The 24,388-nt window shown below is 48.7% G+C and overlaps 1 protein-coding gene across 1 annotated transcript in view; it reads right to left on the reverse strand.

The window, feature by feature from the left end:
• LOC119953293 (dynein heavy chain 9, axonemal-like) overlaps window positions 1-24,388 on the reverse strand; it is a 686,444-nt gene that overhangs the window by 355,472 nt on the left and 306,584 nt on the right. The window contains exon 41 of the mRNA XM_038777408.1: window positions 14,906-15,145. Within this exon, the coding sequence (XP_038633336.1) occupies window positions 14,906-15,145 (240 nt within the window). The remainder of the gene's footprint in view (window positions 1-14,905; window positions 15,146-24,388) is intronic.

The raw sequence follows: 24,388 nt of genomic DNA on the forward strand, positions 1-24,388 counted from the left end.
AGTACAGTCCCAGTCTATTCAACCTCTCCTCATAATCCAACCCCTTCAGATCTGGGATTAACTTCGTGAATCTCCTCTGCACACCCTCCAGCGCCAGTACGTCCTTTCTCAGGTAAGGAGACCAAAACTAAACACAATACTCGAGGTGTGGCCTCACTCACACCTTATACAATTGCAGCATAATCACCCTAGTCTGAAACTCCATCCCTCTAGCAATGAAGGACAAAATTCCATTTGCGTTCTTAATCACCTGTTGCACCTGTAAACCAACCTTTTGCGACTCATTACGTCATGCGTAGGACCTGATTGCCATGCACACTCCGAGTTTCCTGTACTGTGCGCTCTTTTCGCAACTGCGCATGTGCGGCTCCTTTCTCAAGATGGCTGCCGCTCAGAACCTTCGTCTTCCTCCGATTCAACCCTACCTCCGCCTCGTAGTGAGTGTTTGTGCCATTTTTATCGATTTTGTTTTCTAAATGATGATTCTGTGTTTGTAGAGACTCAACGTATTGATTTTGTTTTTGTTCATAAGCAAGGAATTTTTGTGTAGCGATTCCTAGAGTTAGATAATTATTTTGTGAAAGTTCTTCCCTCAAATTTTTATCAGATAGTCCGGAAATTATTTGATGCATTATCACAGTGTCTCTGAAATCAGCATAATCACAGCCTTGTGGTATTAACTTGAGATTTGTAATAAAATCAGAGATGGGCCCTCCATTTCTCTGACAAGAGTTAAATCTTTCCAGCATCTCACCGGACTGACTGTTACAGCGTTCATCAATTTTGTTGAGTATAACTTCTACTTTGGTGTTGTCCTCACCTTCTAAGTAATTAAAGCAATTATAAATTTCTCTAGCTTCATGCCCTCCTGTTGATAGTAGGGCTATTTTCATTGTGTCAGAGGCAGTGCTTAAATCATTAGTTGTGATAAATATTTGGAACAGCTGTTCAAACATTTTCCAGTTATTACTTAAATTACCAGTTGTTTCCAGCTGCCATGGAGTTCCAACAAGTTCCATCGAATTAGTTAGTCGTCGAAGATCCATTTGCTGCGAAGTCTTCCACAGTCGAATATCCGGTTCAAGTTTTTCTTCTCTTGCTGGTGTCTAGCTAGCTTTCTGAAATCAGTTCTGGTACCATATGTTATTCTCTAAGTCTGAATAAAGATTGTAGGCTTCCAGTTAACACAAATACTTTATTCAGTGGGTTCGTTCTGTTTCCAGAACTTAACTATGATACAGTCAAGAGGTATAACCAGTGAAGCTAAGGTAAACTGCCTATGCTGAGCTGTCTCTGCGTGCTGCTGTTCACTCACCCTGTGCTTTGAAAAGAGGCCAATCCTCCCTTGGGCTGGACCCTTTATACCCATCTCTGATGCTGCCCTCTAGTGATGCTGTGGCTGTTACATCTGTCTGTAGTCCCTGGTGTATGTGCAGATATATGTACAGATGTACAGATCACTACGTCATGTCATTCAGATCCTTGTCTGTGATATGGACCAACGGTCTGTGGCCTGTTTCCACTATGAATGTGGGCAGGCCGTACATGAACATAGAACGATACAGCGCAGTACAGGCCCTTCGGCCCACGATGTTGCACCGACATGGGAAGTCAAAAACTAAAGGCCATCTAACCTACACTATGCCATTATCATCCATATGCTTATCCAATAAACTTTTAAATGCCCTCAATGTTGGCGAGTTCACTACTGTTGCAGGTAGGGCATTCCACGGCATCACCACTCTGCGTAAAAAACCTACCTCTGACGTCTGTCCTATATCTATTACCCCTCAATTTAAGGCTATGTCCCCTCGTGCTAGCCACCTCCATCCGCGGGAGAAGGCTCTCACTGTCCACCCTATCTAACCCTCTGATCATTTTGTATGCCTCTATTAAGTCACCTCTTAACCTTCTTCTCTCTAACGAGAACAACCACAAGTCCATCAGCCTTTCCTCATAAGATTTTCCCTCCATACCAGGCAACATCCTGGTAAATATCCTCTGCACCCGTTCCAAAGCTTCCACGTCCTTCCTATAATGAGGCGACCAGAACTGTACGCAATACTCCAAATGCGGCCGTACCAGAGTTTTGTATAGCTGCAACATGACCTCATGGCTCCGGAACTCAATCCCTCTACCAATAAAGGCCAACACACCATAGGCCTTCTTCACAACCCTATCAACCTGGGTGGCAACTTTCAGGGATCTATGTACATGGACACCGAGATCCCTCTGCTCATCCACACTGCCAAGAATTTTACCATTAGCCAAATATTCCGCATTCCTGTTTTTCTTTCCAAAGTGAATCACCTCACACTTCTCTACATTAAACTCCATTTGCCACCTCTCAGCCCAGCTCTGCAGCTTATCTATGTCCCTCTGTAACCTGCAACATTCTTCCACACTGTCTACAACTCCACCGACTTTAGTGTCGTCTGCAAATTTACTCACCCAACCTTCTGTGCCCTCCTCTAGGTCATTTATAAAAATGACAAACAGCAACGGCCTCAGAACAGATCCTTGTGGTACGCCACTCGTAACTGAACTCCATTCTGAACATTTGCCATCAACCACCACCCTCTGTCTTCTTTCAACTAGCCAATTTCTGATCCACATCTCTAAATCACCCTCAATCCCCAGCCTCCGTATTTTCTGCAATAGCCGACCGTGGGGAACCTTATCAAACGCTTTACTGAAATCCATATACACCACATCAACTGCTCTACCCTCGTTTACCTGTTCAGTCACCTTCTCAAAGAACTCGATAAGGTTTGTGAGGCATGACCTACCCTTCACAAATCCATGCTGACTATCCCTAATCATATTATTCCTATCTAGATGATTATAAATCGTATCTCTTATAATCCTCTCCAAGACTTTACCCACAACAGACATGAGGCTCACCGGCCTATAGTTACCGGGGTTATCTCTACTCCCCTTCTTGAACAAAGGGACCACATTTGCTACCCTCCAGTCCTCTGGCACTATTCCTGTAGCCAATGATGACATAAAAATTAAAGCCAAAGGCTCAGCAATCTCTTCCCTGGCTTCCCAGAGAATCCTAGGATAAATCCCATCAGGCCCCGGGGACTTATCTATTTTCACCTTGTCCAGAATTGCCAACACTTCTTCCCTACGCACCTCAATGTCATCTATTCTAATAGCCTGGGTCTCAGCATTCTCCTCCACAACATTATCTTTTTCCTGAGTGAATACTGACGAAACGTATTCATTTAGTATCTCGCTTATCTCCTCAGCGTCCACACACAACTTCCCACCACTGTCCTTGACTGGCCCTACTCTTACCCTAGTCATTCTTTTATTCCTGACATACCTATAGAAAGCTTTTGGGTTTTCCTTGATCCTACCTGCCAAAGACTTCTCATGTCCCCTCCTTGCTCGTCTTAGCTCTCTCTTTAGATCCTTCCTCGCTTCCTTGTAACTATCAAGCGCCCCAACTGAAACTTCACGCCTCATCTTCACATAGGCCTCCTTCTTCCTCTTAACAAGAGATTCCACTTATTTGGTAAACCGCGGCTCCCTCGCTCTACCCCTTCCTCCCTGCCTGACTGGTACGTACTTATCAAGAACACGCAATAGCTGTTCCTTGAACAAGCTCCACATATCCAGTGTGCCCAACCCTTGCAGCCTACTTCTCCAACCTACACATCCTAAGTCATGTCTAATGGCATCATAATTGCCCTTCCCCCAGCTATAAATCTTGCCCTGCGGGGTATACTTATCCCTTTCCATCACTAACGTAAAGGTCACCGAATTGTGGTCACTGTTTCCAAAGTGCTCACCTACCTCCAGATCTAACACCTGGCCTGGTTCATTACCCAAAACCAAATCCAATGTGGCCTCGCCTCTTGTTGGCCTGTCAACATATTGTGTCAGGAAACCCTCCTGCACACATTGTACAAAGAACAACCCATCTAATGTACTCGAACTATATCTTTTCCAGTCAATATTTGGAAAGTTAAAGTCTCCCATAACAACTACCCTGTTACTTTCGCTCTTTTCCAGAATCATCTTTGCCATCCTTTCCTCTACATCCCTAGAACTATTAGGTGGTCTATAGAAAACTCCCAACAGGGTGACCTCTCCTTTCCTATTTCTAACCTCAGCCTATACTACCTCGGAAGAAGAGTCCCCATCTAGCATCCTTTCCGCCACCGTAATACTGTCCTTGACTAGCAGCGCCACACCTCCCCCTCTTTTGCCCCCTTCTCTGAGCTTACTAAAACCCCGGAACCTGCAACAACCGTTCCTGTCCCTGCTCTATCCATGTCTCTGAAATGGCCACAACATCGAAGTCCCAGGTACCAACCCATGCTGCCAGTTCCCCTACCTTATTTCGTATACTCCTGGCATTGAAGTAGACACACTTCAAACCATCTACCTGAACACTGGCACCCTCCTGTGAAGTCAAATCTGTGCTCCTGACCTCTATACTCTCAATCTCCCGTACCCCAAAACTACAATCCAGGTTCCCATGCCCCTGCTGAATTAGTTTAAACCCCCCAAAGAGCACTAACAAATCTCCCCCCCAGGATATTGGTGCCCCTCAGGTTCAGATGTAGACCATCCTGTCTATAGAGGTCCCACCTTCCCCAGAAAGAGCCCCAGTTATCCAGAAATCTGAATCCCTCCCGCCTGCACCATCCCTGTAGCCACGTGTTTAATTGCTCTCTCTTCCTATTCCTCATCTCACTATCACGTGGCATGGGCAACAACCCAGAGATAACAACTCTGTTTGTTCTCGCTCTGAGCTTCCATCCTAGCTCCCTAAAGGCCTGCCTGACATCATTGTCCCCTTTCCTACCTAGTGTAGTCGTGGAACTTCAGAATCCCAGTGAGGAGTCTGAGACATTCTTTCACGATTTGTGCATATCTGCACTCAGTTGCGGTCAAGGCCCTGGATGCGAATGCCACTGGGACCCAGGCAGACCGGTCGTCCTGTTGGAGGAGAACAGCGTGAATCCCATCCTGGCTGGCGTCAGTGGAAATCTTGGTAGGTCTGGTTGCATCAAAAAAAGCAAGGGTCGGTGCCCTCGTCAGTTTCTGTTTGAGATCCACCCATTCATTCTGGTGACGTTGTGTCCACTCAAACTCAGTGGTCTTTCGTAGAAGATTGCGTAAAGCTGCTGTCCGTGTGGACAGGTTTGGGATGAACCTGCAGAGGAAATTGACGAAGGCCAGAAATCATAGCACAGCCTTCTTGCCGTGTGGCGTCTTCATAGACCATATCGCAGCAATTTTCGCCTCATCATGGCTAACACCCCCGGGGGGGGCCGATGCCAGAGGCCGCCAACCGGCATGACGCGATTCCTGCCCCCACCAAAATCCCGGCGCCGGAGAATACAGCAGCCGGGGGTGGCGGGATTCACGCCGCCCTCCGGCGATTCTCTGGCCCGCGATGGGCCGAGCGGCCGCCTGTTTTAGGCCGGTCCCATCGGCATAAGTTAGACCTGGTACTTACCGGCGGGACCTGGCTGCGTGGGTGGCCTTCGGGGTCCTCGGGGGGGGTGGGGGGTGTCTGGCCCCGGGGGCTGCCCCCACGGTGGCCTGGCCCGCGATCAGGGCTCCGCCGGATGGCGGAGGCCCTTCGGCGCCTGTTGGCGTGGCACCAAGCCTCTTCTGCACCGGTTGGCATGGCGCCTACCCCGCCGGCGCAGGCCTAGCCCCTGAAGGTGCGGAGGATTCCGCACCTTCCAGGCAGCCCAACGCTGGAGTGGTTCACGCTACTCCTCAGTGCCGGGACCACCCGCCTCGCCAGGTAGGGGAGAATCCCAAGAGGTCGCTCATTAAAGAGGGAGATGAGGAGAATTTTTTTCTCTCGGGGGTCATGAGTCTCTGGAACTCTCTTCCTCAAAAGACAGTGGAAGCAGAATCTTTGAATATTTTTAAGGAAGGCGCGATAAATTCTTGATTAACAAAGGTTACTGAGAGCAGGCAGGAATGTAGGGTTGAAATTACTATCAGATCAACCGTGATCTTATTGAATGACAGAACCAGCTCGAGGGGCCAAGTTGTCTACTCCTCCTCATTCGTATGTTCATTTAAGAGTCTAAATGAGATATATATGTAAATATGATGCGGAATAATAAGAGAGAACTAAGAAATGAAAGAGAATCCATATATGGTGCAGACTTGTTTGAACAGTGAAAGGGGTGGGGATAAGTAGGTAGAAAGGGAAGAATGAAAAACGAACACCAGAGGTGGCTGTTGTAGCTTTCTGAATGCAGACTACTCTGCTAGCACAGTGATCTGAGGAAGGTTCCTCACCCCTGATATCAACCCACTTGTAGTGATCTGTACATCTGCACATACACCAGGGACTACAGCACTGATATAACAGCCACAGCATCACTGGAGGGCAGCATCAGAGACGGGTATAAAGGGTCCGACCCAAGGGAGGATTGGCCTCTTTTCAAAGCACAGGGCGAGTGAGCAGCAGCACGCAGATACAGCTCAGCACAGGCAGTTTACCTTGGTTTCACTGGTCATACCTCTTGACAGTATTACATCTAGTTGAGCTCTGGAAACAGAACAAACCCTCTGAATAAAGTATTTGTGTTAACTGCAAGTCTACAATCTTTATTCAGACTTAGAGAATAACATATGGTACCAAGAGTGATTTCAGCAAGCTAGCTAGACACCAGCAAGAGAAGAGAACTTAAACCAGACATTCGCCCACGGAGGGCCTCGCAGCAGGGGTGTCGGAGAATCCTGCCCCTTATTTTTAAACAGTGACCCCCTTGTTCCAGATTCTCCAACATGAGGAAACACCGTCTCCACATCCACCCTGTCAAAACCCCATAGGATCGTAAAGGTTTTGATCAAGTCACCTCATATTCTTCTGAACTCTCGTGGATACAAACCTAACCTCTCCAACCTTTCCTCAAAAAATAATCCGCCCATTCCTTGTATTAGTCTAGTAAACCTTCTCTGAACTGTCGCTAGCACATTTACATCTTTCCTTAAATAAGGAGACCAGTACTGTGCATAGTATGCCAATTGTTGTCTCATCAGTGCCCTATACAACCGTAGCAGAACAAAAATATTACTGAATATAAATTGGAATTAAGAATTAAGGTTTTTACTCAGCCCCCAGTTTATCCCTTAATTTTGAGTGCTTTCTTTGAAATGCCTGATGAGACGTGATAAAAGACAGCAGCAAGCTGCACCCTCCTCTGCTCCAGCTATCAGTTTGTTTTTACTGCACTTTGAATCCATGCTCTGAAGTGTATTACTGATAGAGGTTTCCTGTCAGTGATTGACTGCTTCAAATCATTGTGCAACTCACTTTCACTGTGCATCTGCTGTCTATTAGTGACATTGCCAGCCGCTTTAACTAATGTATGTAATCTATCAATTCAGATGTGTGACATTTCAGTGACCACTTTCAAAAGAAGAGCATGGTAAGTGGAAAGCAATTAATTTTTTTTTACTTTTAATATCAAAATTATGCTTCGTCATTACCACTCCAAGCTGCTTCTGGTTTGCTGTCAAATGAAATAGAAATTGAATCAAGAGCAATTTTGGTCATTTTGTTCAACACAAACTACAATTATCCAAGTTATAAAAGTACGAGGACCCTACATAATGACAGCCAGGGAAGCTTCGAAGATAACCAGTGGGAATAATAAATGGCAGTGCTTTGGGATTGTCCCAGAACCGGAGACTGGAATAGTTTTAGAATTCATTTTCTGATTCACCACAAAATGAAACTTGTAATGAGAGGTTTCTGTAATGGACTGACCCGAAGCAAACAGCCTTTACAAACTATCTAATGCAGTAACATGATAGTATTTCACTATCCTGGTTCCTATTTGCACAGTTTTGATGAGCTGGAAGCAGATATTTGCTGAGAGCAGTTACTCAGGGCTTGATAATGGTGGAAATTTCTGTGATTCACTATGTGTAGTGGAATTATAAGTACTTTTTTAAAAATGATGTTTAATGGTTTGTTATGAATAGGGAGCAGGGACATTTTCTACTGTAATGTGGAACCAGCTCATTCGCTGCTGAAAATTAGCCTTAAATGTGAATTTCAACTACTTACATGTCAAGCTGGATTCAGATCACTGCAAAGTGAGAAACAGGGAAATATTTGCTCACTACATTAAGGAGGCTGCTTTGATAGTGTTAGCTCAGATTGACTGTCGTACAACAGAATGTAAATCAGAAGTTCATGGCAATAAGTTCCACAAATTCCAAACCTAGGGGGCGAAATTCTCCGACCCCCACGACGGGTCGGAGAATAGCGGGAGGGCCTTCCCGACATTTTTCCCACCCTCCCGCTATTCTCCCCCTCCCCCCCCGCCCAACTCCCGACACGAATCGCTGCCGCCTTTTTTTTACGGTCGGCAGCGATTCACAGCTGTTCGATGGGCCGAAGTCCCAGCCCTTTACGCTGTTTTTACGAACGGCAAACAGACCTGGTCTGGCCGTTCGTAAAAACGGCGGGAACAACTCGCTTTTTATAACCATGGCACCGATTGGCACGGCAGTACCACGGCCGTGCCATGGGTGCCATGGGCCCGCGATCGGTGTCCACCGATCGCGGGCAGCGGGCCCGATGCCCGCGCACTATTTGTCCTTCCGCCGCCCCGCAGTAGCCATTCGCGGGGCGGCTGAGGGGCATCCCGGCCCGCGCATGCGCGGGTTTCGCGCAAATACGCGATGACGTCATACGCGCATGCGCGGGTTGGAGTCTTCCAATCCGCGCATGCGCCGGTGACGTCATATGACGCGTCAGCCGGCGCTAACTCCGGCAAGCGGGCTTAACGAAATTCGTTAAGCCCATGATGCCTGAGCTTGCGGCGTCGGGCTGCTAGCCCCGACCGGGGACCAGAATCGGTTCCCGGTCGGGAAGGGGCGCGCTAGCGTCAAACCCGCCCGGGTTTGACGCCAGCCTTACGATTTCTCCCGTTTTGGGAGAATCGCGCCCAGGATTTCTACCATCTAGAAAAATAAGGGCAACAGGTTCATAGGAACACGAACATCGCCAAATAGATTCTCCTCCAGGTCACACACCACCCCGATTTACGCAATGTTCATTCCTTCATCGTTGGGTCAAAAATTCAAAATATCTGACCAGAACCGTGGGTCAAAGCAGCTCAAGAACTTGCCTGACCATCACTTTCTCATGGGCAACTAGGGATGAGCAATAAATACTGGCCTTGTCAACGATGTCCATTATTATATTCCAGAAAGCCAGCTGGTGAAGGATAGAACTGAAGCCTATATTTACACACTTGTATAAGCATTTATTTACACTGTTACAGATTACAAGCAAGCGCTTGCTAGTCCAATCCCCACCACTGCCTCTCCAAGTCCATGTCCATTTATGATGTACAACTGAATCCCCAGTTATGCCCACCACCTGCCTTCAATTAAAGACAATTACCACCGATATCTTTGATACTATTTAAAAAAAAAATTCTGATATGTTCTGCAGCATGTAATCTAAATGTTTACACCATTAGCAAGAGTTTTCCAGATGTCCTAAGCAACACCATTCGGTCGGGTTAGGGGGTCCTTGTGTGTTGTATGTGCAGGCGGGCATGTGCACATGCACACATGTTTTGTGTACGTGTGTTCTCAACATACCTATGACTGGTGTCAGAGGGCAGCCCATGCAATTAGTGCCAGTCTATAGTGTGGCGGTCCCAACACCTCGAACAATATCTGTGCTGATTAATTTTTGCTTCAAAATTGTTTACATGACAACACTACGATACAAATTGTGTAAAAACAGAAAAAGTTGGAAATACTCAGCAGGTCAGGTAGCATTGGTAGTGAGATACTTAGGTTGATGACCTGTCAGGTGTGACCAATCATTGTGGAAACAGTTCTGATGGAAGTGAGTTGGGAGAGATGAATTGCCATTGAGTGAGGAGTCTCTCCACCAAGGTCTATTCAATTCTTCACTTTTCAGAGAACTTGCATCTGAGGCCAGGAGATGGGTGTTGAAGCAGAGACTTGTAACCTCGATGTGGTGTCCTCTAAAATTTAGGGTTAATAACGTGGCCACACATAAAATAAAAGTGAGTGGATATTGGTGGAAACTTGTATGACTCACGAAGATTTGGTTGCAGTTGTCTGGAAGTTGAGAACGTTTTGAAAAAATAAGGAAAAGTTGAAAGAAAAATGCTGAGGATGCTGGAAATATGAAATAAAAACTAAAAATGTTGGAAAAACTCAGCAGGTCTGGCAGCATCTGTGGAGAGAGAAACAGGGGCCTGAATTCTCCGTCGTCGGGATTCACTTTTCTCACTGGTACCGCATTCCCGCCCGTGGGTTTACCGGCGGCATGGGATGGTTACAATGGGAAATCTCACTGACGGCATGATGGGATGATAGAATCCTGCGACCAGCAAATTGCGTGCCGCCAAGGAACACAGTGGGGAACCAGAGGATCCAGCCCAGTGTTAATGTTTCTCCAGCCATTGGGATTCTCTGTTCCAATTGACAATGGTCCCCTGCCTACAGCTTTCCAAAAAGCATGGATTGGCTTCAATGGGAAATCTTCATGAGAGAATCCCGCCCATTCATTATGTTTTTCTCTCAACACACACTGCCAGACCTGCTAAGTTTTTTCAGCAATCTCTATTTAAATAAAAGGTTTCCTGACTCACTAGCTGTAGAGACATTATAAACTGTCAGAGTGGGTTGATTGCTCACTAGAAAACCAGGTGTGTAATATAGGCAATAACCATGGGAACAGTTATAAAAAATGTAAATGCCAACTTTTGTTATATTCTATCATAGGATGTAGGTGTTGCTAAATTTGCTGCCATGTTTTTGCTGACTTGCTACGTGGTCTTTCTGTTCAGGACAGAATTGGCAGAAACTCCAATTTATATCTAGTTTTGGGCAACGGGATTGTGGTTCACAATTTTTCTGCATCCATTCCTGTTGAGGTAGACAGTACATAAACTTGGTGCAGCCTCCTCATCTGTATGATTTCAGTGAGGAACTACTCTGCTAGTTTGGTTACGTGCATAACAGGAAACCGAGTAGTACGTGAGACTAGTATGTGTCGCAGATTGCCTCCAGCTCTTAAAAACAGTCTGTCTGTCTGAAAAAGAAGCTGCGCTTAAAAATGGTGGCTGCTTCTGATTACAGTGCTGCTATTGGAAACGAGACAAATGTAATACCAGGGCCGGGAAAGAGAACTTGTGGCTTACAGATAAGGTGCTGGTAACATTAGACAAAGAGTTTCACAGGGGGAGAGAAAACAAGTTTCTGCAGCAGGCCAGAGAACCTTTCAGGAATCCCTTCTGAAAGAAGTGGGAGTAGGTAGTCACTGAGGTCAAGGCACAGAGCCTGGTGCTGAGGGCCTGGCCGTAGTACAAGAAGAAATTCAAAGACCTTACGTGGGCACGCAGGTCAGTGAAGGTGGACTTGATTCTACGACCCACAGTCTCACACACGGATCACGCTGGGAGCCATGTGGGGCTGGAGAATCGCGGGGGAGAGGCCATAACACAATTAGAGGCGGGGAGAACACACCTTTGGGATTCTCCCAAACCGACATCATCTGGTTGACGCCCAGATTAGCATATTTCAATCCTCATTTAACATTACTCTTAGTTTTAAGACAGATTCTTCCTGCTCTCCGGATTCTCTGACCCTCGGGGACAGTGGGAACCTGGTGTGAATCACTACTGTTTTCCAAATGGAAACCAGTCGTGATGACCATGCCAGAGAGGGGAGGGACTATGAGGCCATTGAAACCCCTCAATGGTCGGGGAAATGGCTACGAAGTGACCTGCCACTTCCCCTGGCATCCTGGTAGTGCTAACCTGGCAGTGCCAACTTGTGAACTTGTTTAGCTGCATGTTTCCTGGCGCTTGCAGCAAAGAGAAATATAATGCTATATAGCGACACTTCATTAACTAGGGGATTGCAGCGGGGAACGTGCAGCTCAGGCCACACACAGCCCCGTTTTGTGCACCGTGGAGCTCCGTTCACCGGAACTCCTCAGTGCAGCGAGAGATCTGGACACCATTATAAATGGCATCCAAATCTCTTGAGCCCTTGAAATGCCCCCCCCCCCCCCCCCCCCTCCCCCCCCCTGGCCACCACTAATGCACTACGGGACAGTACCCCCATCCTCCCCCTAAACATCCACACAAAGCACCCCCAGATCGCCACCCTACAAAAAGTGTCAGCTTGGCACCTTGGCAGTGCAAGGCTGGCAACCTGGTGGCACTGCCCCCGAGGGTCTGAGAATCCTGGGAGCAGGAAGAATCTGGCTTAAAACTAAGAGTAATGTTAAATGAGGATTTGAATATTCTAATCTGATCTATCGGCCGTGCTGTGCTCGATGAGTGCAATGCGGCCGATAGATCCTGGGAGAGGCCTCCCGTGGGATTCCCAGCCGCCTTTGAGCCACGCAGGATATACCCAAGTCCTGCGTGGCACCAAAATCAGAATCACTCCCAAAGGGGGCGTGACCAAACGGCGCTCACCTAAATAGGCTTATCGCCTACTTATACAAGCTTACCCGGGATCTACGGCGTCCCAGATCTACCAGTCTTCACAGTGAAGACGCAGCTGGGTGCCATTCAGTACGGGTGCACACAAATGTGGGCCGCCAGGGATAGTGCTGGGCTGCTCCCTGGCACTCCCTCTACAATGTGGGCACCTTGGCACTGCCCAACTGGCACCTTAGTTTGTCACCCGCAGGTCTCCAAGTGCATGCCCTTTGGGTATGGTGGTACCCTGGCACTACTGGTGCCTCCCAGGCACCATAGCATGGTAAAAGATTCTCACCAGGCTCCAAATAAATTTCTAAGTGTGGTTGAAATCCAAACTGATTCATCGCAAAGCAGCCAGCAGGAATCTCACCAGTTTTCCATCTGGGGACAACTTACTAATCCTTAGAAAGTCAAAAGCACCGACCTGCAAGGTGCATTACTGACCCTCCAAATACCACTGCAGCCTCATGCTGCCGCAGACTGTTCAGCTAATAGTGGTGATTAGCACAGGCATTCAGTGGGCCTGCACAGATCATGGGCTGGATTCTCTGATTCTGCGGCTATGTCCGGAGGATGCATCTGGTCTTACGACCAAAAAGCCATCGCCGACCCGCACCGATGCTCCGCCAGTGGGGATCCAGCAGCCATGCCACGTAAAGCCCCCCTCCCCGCTTTACTTGCCGATATGGACGCAGAATGGCCGGGTCCGTGGCTGCGCATGCACACGGTCCGCAGGTGCCATGACAGGTTCACGAAAGATGAGAGGACACATGTCCCACACCGTCGGGAATTCGACCCATTGCGGGCAGAACATCAGGGGAGGCCATCCCAACGGTGTGCCGCATACCCCTCGAGTACGTTGTTTTTGAGGGGGCAGAGCATCCGAAAGATGGCACTGCCCCCGATTTTGGCCTAAAAAAGGATTCTCCGGCTGATCGCCAAATGCGATTTTGGCGTCGGCAATCGGAGTTTGCATATTCTACCCATATCTACGTGGGCTTCCTCTTGGTGCTACAGTTTCCTCCCACAGTCCAAACAGGCACAGGCTATATGGATTAGCCATGCAAAATTGCCCCTTAGCGTTCAGGAATATGCAGGTTAGGTTACAAGGATAGGGCAAAGTGAAAGGGAGTTTGGAATCTTTTGAAGGGTCGGTGCAGACTCAATGGGCCGAATGGCCTTCTTCTGCACTGCAGGGATTCTATGATTCTTAGGACAACTGAGGCTGCCAGAACAGCCTGGCCAATGTTATAGCCTTGGGGTTTCCATCACTCCAGTCCAATGCTACAGATCTCAAAATCAGGTCCAGCGTGTTTTCTTTAAACTCATCTAACAGTGTTCAAATGCCAAACATTAATTAGAGAAACATTTACATATGGATACACAGCACTCATCACAAATTAAATTGACCTGAAAGAAGATTTGCACCTTTGTTTAGGATTTGAACAATACGACACCACATTGACAGTGGTTTTAACTAAGTCTGCACAGAATCCTAAAGTTAGAGAAATTTCCTGCTGGCGAACCTCGCAGATCAGGGCGCCATTTTGTGAGGCGACCCTGATATTCTCCCCTTCTCTTTCAGGCACCCCATGCTCTTTTGAACTCTGCCAAACTTGGGGAGGCTCCCGGGAAACCACCCTCTACCTGGCAAGGTCCCCCTCCCCCCCCAACCCAGGCATATCTGCTGGCAGTGCCAACCTGACATTCATGTGCCCAGGCACTGCCAGCCTGGCATCACAGCAGTGCTCTGGAACCCTGGCAATGCCATCTGGTGACACTGTCATGGTGCCTGGGTGTCACTGTCAGGGTGCCCAGTTGGCAGTGTCAAGATGCCCAGGTGCTAGGGGAAGTGCCAAGGTGACACCCTGTTCTGTTCCCGACCACCCAGGGTCTCCACTCACCAGGTGCTGTTATGACTGGTCCAAATTTGTGTGGACCAGTACTAAATGACGCCCTGGCAAGGTCTCCCAGGATTGCAAGTGAGCCCCAGGCGCCGGGTGAATCTGGTGTACTGCTCATTTAAACATTCAGATCTGGATCATGCCCAGTGACTGTGAGATCCAGATTGTGTCGGGCAGAGTGAGTTGGGTGACTCGTGTTTGCCCGGCGTGGAGCCCGATTTGGAGCTCAGATTCAATTCACCCATTGCGTCCGGAAATGCGTTGGCGCAACAGGGTCGCTGAATCGCGTCCTATATGTCTGAATTGATCGAACAAAATGTCTAGTCCACTCCCACTTAACATCACTGATGTTGTTTTTCAACCTCATCCAACCCTCTGCACAATCTGCTCCAATCTTTCACCACCCTCTGTATGAAATAGTCAGAAATTGAGTCCTTGGTGATCTAACAACATATTAGATTTCGAATAGAGAGTACTGCTTTTCATGTTAAATGCCAGTGAACTCACCTGAAAGATGTTGGACAGATCCCGCAGGTTGAAGATGTAATGGAATTTGATGGCTGTTGGCAGAAATGTAGAAGCCACTTTGTGATGCAGGGCCAGCGCCAGGTTGATGAGCTGCTGCGTAGATTTCTGTAATGCCCCTGCAAAGTTGCCAAGCTTGAGATGCTGGGACAGAATGGCACTGTAGATGGTTGCGAGGGCATCCATGCCAGGAAACGACAGGGCAAACACACAGAAGTGGCGCTGTGATAGGAAATGAAAAACGATTAGTTGTGCTGGATTTGTACACTTTTACACATCAGGCATCTGAGTCTTCAGATTTCAATTTGTGTGGAACATTTAAGAGCAGCAGACAGCGCAGGCATCTCCGAAAGCGCACAGCGTCAAATAAATTAAAGAAGTGGAATTTAAGTCCATGGCTGACTGATGCTTTAATACCCAGGTTGCATTTGAGGTGAAGTGTGTTCTTTTTTTTATTGTGGGCAAGATTTTGTAGTGAAACCTAAGAATGTCTTGGGCTTGGCTGTGATTGCCCCTTTGGTAGAGAAGGCTGCTGATCATTGAAAGGTCATTTCTGGGAGCTCATGGAAGGGTGGCCATTAAAACATGAATTCATAGCCAGACTGAGTCAATGCCTCAGGGAAAGCAATGGATAAAATTGAAAATTTGCATGAGAATATTTGCGCTGCTAATCAGGCAAAGCGCAAGATACTTTCATTTAATCTGCAGAAACCATTTCCTTTTCAGAAAATAAGCGTATTCGAGCTTGATTCTCCAGTCTGCCAGCTGCGATTTCCAGCACGTTTCCAGCCCCTGCCGGCAGCGGGATTCTCCCGCGGGCCGCTCTGCCGGTGAACCAGAGGATCCTGCCAACGGAGAATTCCGCTGGAGGCATTTATGAAAATTAGACATGTCAATGTTGGTGGAATGTGACTGCAATGATTGCAGTTAGCAGTGACAGAATATTGCGGTATGAATGAACTTGTTCCTGAACACTGAGGTTACCCTGGGAGGTGACAAACTAATTACGGAGTTCTTTCTCCCAGTCAATGTGCCACATGTTTCATTGGTAATAAAGCGAATGTTTATTCTGTTCCAGTCAGTTGCTTTGCAGTTAACATTAAACAAAACCATGGGCTGAATTCTCCACCGTCGAGCTTCTCCATTTTGCCGGCAGCCCGGGGGTTTCCCGACGGCGTGGGGCTGGGAAACCCTATTGGCCAGCCGGCAAAATGGAGAATACCGATGGCGTGCCGTGCGGTGGGACAGAGAAACCCGGACCATAGCTGTTAAAGTTCCATATGTAAATATGATGCAGCTCAGTGCAGTTCTGATCCTACATGGACTGACAGCACAAACCTGTCACTGATAGTGAGAGAGGCCACAGAAGAAAAAGAAAGAAAAATAGAGCCTCACACTAGAACATAGAACGATACAGCGCAGTACAGGCCCTTCGGCCCTCGATGTTGCACCGACATGGAAAAAATCTAAAGGCCATCTAACCTACACTATGCCCTTATCATCCATATGCTTATCCAATAAATTTTTAAATGCCCTCAATGTTGGCGTGTTCACTACTGTTGCAGGTAAGGCATTCCACGGCCTCACCACTCTTTGCGTAAAAAACCCACCTCTGACCTCTGTCCTATATCTATTACCCCTCAATTTAAGGCTATGTCCCCTCGTGCTAGCCACCTCCATCCGCGGGAGAAGGCTCTCGCTGTCCACCCTATCTAACCCTCTGATCATTTTGTATGCCTCTATTAAGTCACCTCTTAACCTTCTTCTCTCTAACGAAAACAACCTCAAGTCCATCAGCCTTTCCTCATAAGATTTTCCCTCCATACCAGGCAACATCCTGGTAAATCTCCTCTGCACCCGTTCCAAAGCTTCCACGTCCTTCCTATAATGAGGCGACCAGAACTGTACGCAATACTCCAAATGCGGCCGTACTAGAGTTTTGTACAACTGCAACATGACCTCATGGCTCCGGAACTCAATCCCTCTACCAATAAAGGCCAACACACCATAGGCCTTCTTCACAACCCTATCAACCTGGGTGGCAACTTTCAGGGATCTATGTACATGGACACCGAGATCCCTCTGCTCATCCACACTACCAAGAATTTTACCATTAGCCAAATATTCCACATTTCTGTTATTCTTTCCAAAGTGAATCACCTCACACTTCTCCACATTAAACTCCATTTGCCACCTCTCAGCCCAGCTCTGCAGCTTATCTATGTCCCTCTGTAACCTGCAACATCCTTCCGCACTGTCTACAACTCCACCGACTTTAGTGTCGTCTGCAAATTTACTCACCCATCCTTCTGCGCCCTCCTCTAGGTCATTTATAAAAATGACAAACAGCAACGGCCCCAGTGCAATGCAGGGTAGTATCCTGAAGGTGCAGTCTCAAAATTGTATGGGGCATCTCGATATAATTTACTTGGAGCAGCTGAGATCTTAGACCGGGATGTTCAAAATCAAATGATTCCATTTGTCAGCACATGCACAAGCATAACTTGTGTTCATAAGCAGAAGAATTATTTTAAATGATCTTATTCTAACATATAGGATTCCTAGGGAAGCCTGACAATTTTGATGTTTAGAGGTTGTTTCATCTTGTGGGAGAGTCGAAGACCAGAGGACATAATCTCAGGGTAAGGGGTCGCCCATTTAAGACATAGATGAGGAGGAATTTCTTCTCTCAGAGGATAGTGGAATTTTTTACAGCAGAAGGCTTTGGAGGCTGGGTCATTAAGTATGTTCAATGCCGAGATGGACAGATTTTTAATCAGTAAGGGAATCAAGGGTTATGGAGATAAGGCGGGAAAGTGGTGTTGAGGATTATCACATCAGATCAGTCATGATCTCATTGAATGGCAGAGCAGACTTGATGGGCCGAATGGCCCATTTCTGCTCCAATGACTTATGGTCTAAAAAGAAATGATCTTGATGTTCGATACTTTAACAAGGCTGCAATTTATGGCGGATGGAACTGCAGAATGTAAATCACCAGGCAGTGGTGTCTGCCCGCAGCCATGTTAAGGTAAAAAAGCTGTCCTGTTTACTGCTCTCTGGTCCCATCAGTATTCGTACTGCTGCCAATTTAAAATATGCTCCTTTTTCCACTTACTGCATCACGGTAGCATGGTGGTTAGCATCAATGCTTCATAGCTCCAGGGTCCCAGGTTCGATTCCCGGCTGGGTCACTGTCTGTGTGGAGTCTGCACGTCCTCCCCGTGTGTGCGTGGGTTTCCTCCGGGTGCTCCGGTTTCCTCCCACAGTCCAAAGATGTGCGGGTTAGGTGGATGGGCCATGCTAAATTGCCCGTAGTGTAAGGTTAATGGGGGGATTGTTGGGTTACGGGTATACGGGTTACGTGGGTTTCAGTAGGGTGATCATTGCTCGGCACAACATCGAGGGCCGAAGGGCCTGTTCTGTGCTGTACTGTTCTATGTTCTATGTTCTATCACTGGTTCTCAGAGTCTAAGTCTCCAGGGCAGGAACATTTCCTCAGGTAACCAGCAACATTTTAAATTGAGTATTAGAAAACATATTTATGATGATTAACATATTTATGACCGTAAATCCTAAATAAAGGAAAGTAGTTGTCTTCAAAAGTGAAATCTCCTGCAGTGCGGTTTCACTGATATCCTTGGAAAGGCTGTGATCTGAACTGGGCTTCTGGGTTGGGATTTCTGTTAGATTTAATGTGAGAAAACTACAAAAGCAGGTTCATTTGAACAATGCTACTTTGGGGATTTCAGTGCCTCGACAAATGCTGGCCTTGGGTAAGGATTTCTTTTAAACTGGGTGAATCACTGTTTGCAGTCACCACTACCTGCCTGATGACAGAAACTAACAGATTAGCCCACAGATCTATCGCTAAACAAACTAAAATTGTTTTCCACATGTGACTCAATAAGTAGATATTTTCAAGTACTGGCAATATAGAATGTAGAACACAACTTCACCTTTGTTGAAACCATTAGTGAAATAACACTCACTGAAATAAACAATGCAGACTCCATTCAAGCTGCGCATTGATGGAGCCCTTGTTTAACCCAGTCGGTGGTGCACTTGTTCGTAAAGAAAGATAACCATTTGTTTTGAGAGTACCAGTAAAACCAGAAATGTGATTTCCATTGCAAAGGTAAGAAAATTGGAATGTGCTAAGCAATATAAATGGAGTTTGATTTGTTTCGACTGGATAAACCATAGTCCTTGATTACTACCTCTGTGCTTATCTTCTGTATAATCAGTGTTGCTGATAAATAGCAGATAACATCAGTGGCTTGTGCATTATATGTGTAAAACAAGGAGGCCTGACCAAGTAATATCTAAAGAGAATAAATGTGCAAAATTAGTACTTCGGAAAAATTGATGAAGTCATGTATAAGTTATAAATTCATATCTTTCCGTTGGGCAAGTAGTGTATCAGGTGGAACCTTGACATGTTTAATGCTTATATCAGGGGCTGGATTCTCCCCCAGCCGGGTCAGAGAATCGCCGGGGGACGGTGTGAATCCCGCCCCCGCCGGCCGCCAAATTCTCCGGCACCGGATATTCGGCGGGGGCGGGAATCGCGCCACGCCTGTCGGTGGCCCCCCCCCCCCCAATCCGGCGATTCTCCGGCCCACGAAGTCCCACTTCTGTTATGCCAGTCCCACCGGTGTGAATTAAACAAGGTATTTACCAGCGGGACCAGGCGGCGCGGGCAGGGCGGGTGGGGGGGGGGGGGGTGCGTGGGGCGATCTGGCCCCGGGGGGGTGCCCCCACGGTGGCCTGGCCCGCGATCGGGACCCACCGATCCGCGGGCGGGCCTATGCCGTGGGGGCACTCTTTTACTTCCGCGTCGGGCATCAGCCTCCGCGATGGCCGACGCGGAGGTGACCCCCCCCCCCCCGCGCATGCTCGGGGATGACGTCAGCAGCCGCTGATGCTCCCGCGCATGCGCAGACTTCCGTCAGCCGGCGGAGTCCCTTCGGCCCCGGCTGGCGTGGCGCCAAAGGCCTTTCCTGCCGCTGGCGGATTCCGCACCTTTGGGGCAGCCCGACGCCAGAGAGGTTCACGCCACTCCATCCCGCCGGGACCTCTCGTCCCGCCGGGTAGGGGAGAATCCAGTCCCAGGTGTCTAACAAAGATCATTTGTAAGCATTATCATGCTAAATTGTTTTGGGCATTTCATTTTTCCTCAGTCACTACTTTTCTTAGCTTTCCTCCCTTCCCCTCTAAACTGTTATGCAGGTTGTTGCCCCTCGTTACATCCTCACTTTTCTTTCAAGGCCGACATTTATTGTCCATCCCTAGTTCTTCTTGGGATGAGAGTGATGTGCTTTCTCCTTGTAGTCTGCATGGTAAAGGTGCTCATACAATACTGTTAGGTAGGAGCTCACGCGCGTTGGGAAATACTGCCATCCGACAGTTTCATACTAACTTGGTGCCTCCTTCAGTTTTCTCTTCTTCATACTGTCAGGAAGCAGAGGTGGTTTTAAGTGATCTAAAGTAAAGTAAGTTGCCATAGCCCCAGATGACCATAGGCTGCTTTCCGCTTTGACGGGGGGAGCTGACTGGTGGTGATTTAACCTGGTTGATCACCACACCTCAGGCAACGGGCAAGATTGAGAGGGAGGGCCTTCATGGATAACCTCAGACGGTATGGGAATTGAGCCCACTCTTATTCTGCATCACACACCAGCTGTCCAGACAACTGAGCTAAACCAGCCACCTACATTTGTATTGTTGTATGTTGGAAATAAGGTATAGATTTAAGTGGGTTTAATTTAGTGTTTCTGTGTTAGAAAGGTAAGACTCAGTTTGATTCATGTTAAAAATGGTGCTTGTATGTATGGGGGTTTTGGGTTTCAGTTCAAGCTGTCTCTATTGCGCTGAGAGAGAATTTCTGACAGGGAAAGTAAACACAAACTTCTATAAAGAATGTGCTGTTGCTTAGAAACCAGGAGCCATCTTTAGGAAGAAATATTTTTGAGTGCGTTAAACTGAACTCAAAAGGCAGATGGAATTAGGGAGCTGGAGAGAGAACCGCTCTTTCTCAGTTCTGTTAAAAACAGAAGGAGCTTAGCAGTGAAGAGGGAACATCTCTCGCCTTGCCAGAACAAAAAGATACAATGGAGTATGGGGCAAGGAAGCAAGTACCAGAACAGCTTGTTAAGGAAACTAAAGAATGAAGAGACGTTTCAGGGAAGTTTGAAGTAAAAAGGAAAAGAAAGAGGAAATTGGAACTGGAACAGGATACTATACATTGAGGTTACAGACAGAACTGCGAAAGAGTGGGTGAATAAGAAACCACAGATATCTGAAGTAATTCTAAGGTTTGTGATCTCCTACTACAGCCTGTGATGCAATAATTAAAACAATTGTAAGCAATTAATGGCTGGAACTCAGAGTATGTTTAAAAGCTTTGAAAGCATTCAAGGCAAATGAAAGGAGAGTTGCAAAACCTGGAAGTGGAATCTTGTTCGGAACAGTTGAAGAAAGTACTTTTTGAAAGAAGATTCTAATGCGCCTTCTTGAGAGTGGAGCCAAGAATCACTTGTGTGGGTCGGTTTTCAGAGAGAAGTCGGCTCATGGTGCAAAAATCGTCTGGGAGGTTTTGAGGAGAAACTCACAGAATTTCACTTGGTTTCACAGTGGAGAATGCCTGACCACAGTCAGCTTGCGGGCTTAACGTGACTGTTGACTGAGACCATTACAGCATAAGTTAGACTTTGTAACCCTTGTTATCCTTAAACTCTGTGTACATTTGTGAAATAATTGGGAGTGAAGGAGTATTTTACTACAGTCAAATTGTTCATGTTTAATTTTTTGTTGTTATTAAAAACTAATTGGCAGTCCAGTGACTTTATGTTTTCTACAAAAAACAGTAAAAGTTACGGGGCAGGTTTCTCCATCCTGCAATGCCGGAATCGCAAGGCACGAAATTCGAGGACTGTACCACGTCCCTCTATGAATGACTCAGGTCAGTCAGCGCTGGGCAATGCCATCAACACTCGCAGCCATAACCTGTTGTGCCTGGGCCAAGTTCTGGAGCGTTGCTGCAATGTCCAAGTGGCCCTGATACATAGTTGCCTGTGACAAGGCCGTCCTGTCATGTGCTTCGGCCACCGCCCACACAAAGTGCCTCGGCTTTGGAAGTCCTGACCCACTGCCGATGCCTTCACCCCCCAAGGCCTCCACCACGGATGTAATCCGTGCGGTGTTGGCCTGCGTGGCACACAGATCGACACCGCCTCCTGTCCCTGCCAGTGGTTGGACTCCTCCAACTGCACCTGCAGGTGCTGGATGGTTGCTAACAACCCCTCGTGTAGACTCTGACTCGGTGTCTGCATCTCCAGCATCGATGGGATAGCCCTTTCCAGAATCCTGAGACCCATCTGGACGGCAGCTAGACCCTCGGGTCAGGTCGGCCTCTCGCCCCCCGGGCCTATTTTCCTACGCGCCGGCCCCTGAACTCCCGCGCCATGTTGCGTCGGGGCCGGCAAGTTGAGGGAGGCCACCACGCATGCACGGGTTGACGCGGTGTACAGTTCGCGCTGGGATGGGAGGCTGGAGCAGTGTGAACCGCTCCAATGCCGTGCTGGCCCCCTGTAGGGGGTTTCCGACGGCGTGGACACTCTGCCAGCGAATGGGAGAATCCCGCTCCCGACCTCCAACTGATCCACCACTGCACATGTGTGGTGCGCACCAGATGGTGCGCCAAGAACCTCTTCACTATAATGCCCAACCGAGCCGAGTGTCTCTGGGATGGTGAAGGCTCTTGGAGACAGCTCTGATGGAAAGTCGGTGTCGTCCCCGAACTGGTGCTCCAGGGTGTCGCAGTTGGTATTTGAGCGATTGCATCGCTCGACGTGCCCTGGGGTTCTGGCTGGGGGTGGGGAAACCAGAAGTGACCACCGCATCGCCAGGTGATCTTACAAGACACAAGACGTGACGCATGGTTGGATCATAGGTTGGTGTGGTGTAGGGATGGTGTGGAAGCGGTGGGATGTAGGGGTTGGGGTGGTGTGGGATGATGTGGGGTGGTGTGGGGGTGATGTGGGGTGATATGCCCCACCCATGCCATATGGGCGCCGCAACTGAAGGGGGGAATTGCTTGGTTCCCTGATGCTGACCTCCGCCTCGGTGCCTGCCCCCTCTCCGGGCCTACCAACCAAGCCCAATGCCCGCCGGTCCATGACATTGAGGGGCCGCAGGTCCCATGGTCCTCCTCCAGTCTTCTCTCTCTCTCCCTGCGGTTATGCGCTGCCTTCTCTAGGATGGGAAAAGGTGACCTTTGTGACTGGGGCAACCGGTGGTACGGGTGCTGGCATGTGGTGGAGGGTGCGGTGCAAGCAGACTGCCAGCGTGTGTGGTTCAGCTGCCCTCCGGTAGGGGGCTACGGGTGTGTGGGACGTGGTTAATGCCAGGGCCATGGTGCTAGCTACTCAACCTAGCCGTCCTGAGGAGGCCATGCAGCTATCGACAGCACTACTGGCCAGTCCTGGCAGTGGGGCCCAAGGAGCTCACAGCCTCTGACACCTGCGCCCAGGCCTGGTGTATGGCAGCAGGTTGCAGCATCCTTCCCACCCCGGGAAACAGGGTGCCCAACCACCACGGCATCCAGCAGGGTGCGCATCTGCAAAATGGGGTGCTGATCTTCAGATTTCCAACTTGTTGGCTGGAATGAGTGTGGGTGGGGAGTGAAGTGCTGACACGTGGCTGCAGCTTCTCAGCCTCTGGAGTGCAAAGCCCAACCATGCCGAATCGGACACCGTATTTCAGTGTAATTTCACTAGTTACATGTGGTGCTGGTTGGTGTAGCCCATTAAAAATCCTGAATTTCTATGGGCCCAAGCCACTTCCATGGTCATATAACATCACCGATCCAGTCCCGGCATCAGCACTTCGGGCGGGATTCTGCCGTAATCGGCGGGGCGGGCAAATTCGTCGGGTCGGAACGGCGTTAACCACTCCGGCGTCGGGCTGCCCAAAGGTGCGGAATCCTCCGCATCTTCAGGGGCTAGGCCCGCCCCGGAGTGGTTTGTGCCCCGCCGGCCGGCCAACCAGCGTCGAAGGGCCTCCGCCTACCTGCAGGAGTTGACGCATGTGCGGGAGCACCAGCGTGTGCTGGCATCATCCCCGCGCATGCGCACAGGGCTTAGTTTCCGTACTGGCAATGGCGGACTGCTACACCCGCTGGTGCGGAACAATAGAGTGGCCCCACGGCACAGACCCGCCGGTGGATCGGTGGGCCCCGATCGCAGGCCAGGCCTCCGTGGAGGCACCTCCTGGGTCCAGATCCCCCCGTGCCCCTCCAAGAAACCCGGAGGCTGCCCACGTGGGCAGGTCCCGTCGGTAAGGGACCAACTCCAATTTAGGCCGGCGGGACTGGCAAAAAACGGGCGGGACTTCGGCCCATCGCGGGCCGGAGAATTCGGGCAGCCCCGGGGCCCATTGAGTTGCGCCGGACCTGCCATTCTC

Source organism: Scyliorhinus canicula, chromosome 18, assembly GCF_902713615.1.
Source record: "Scyliorhinus canicula chromosome 18, sScyCan1.1, whole genome shotgun sequence".
Taxonomy (NCBI): Eukaryota; Metazoa; Chordata; class Chondrichthyes; order Carcharhiniformes; family Scyliorhinidae; genus Scyliorhinus; species Scyliorhinus canicula.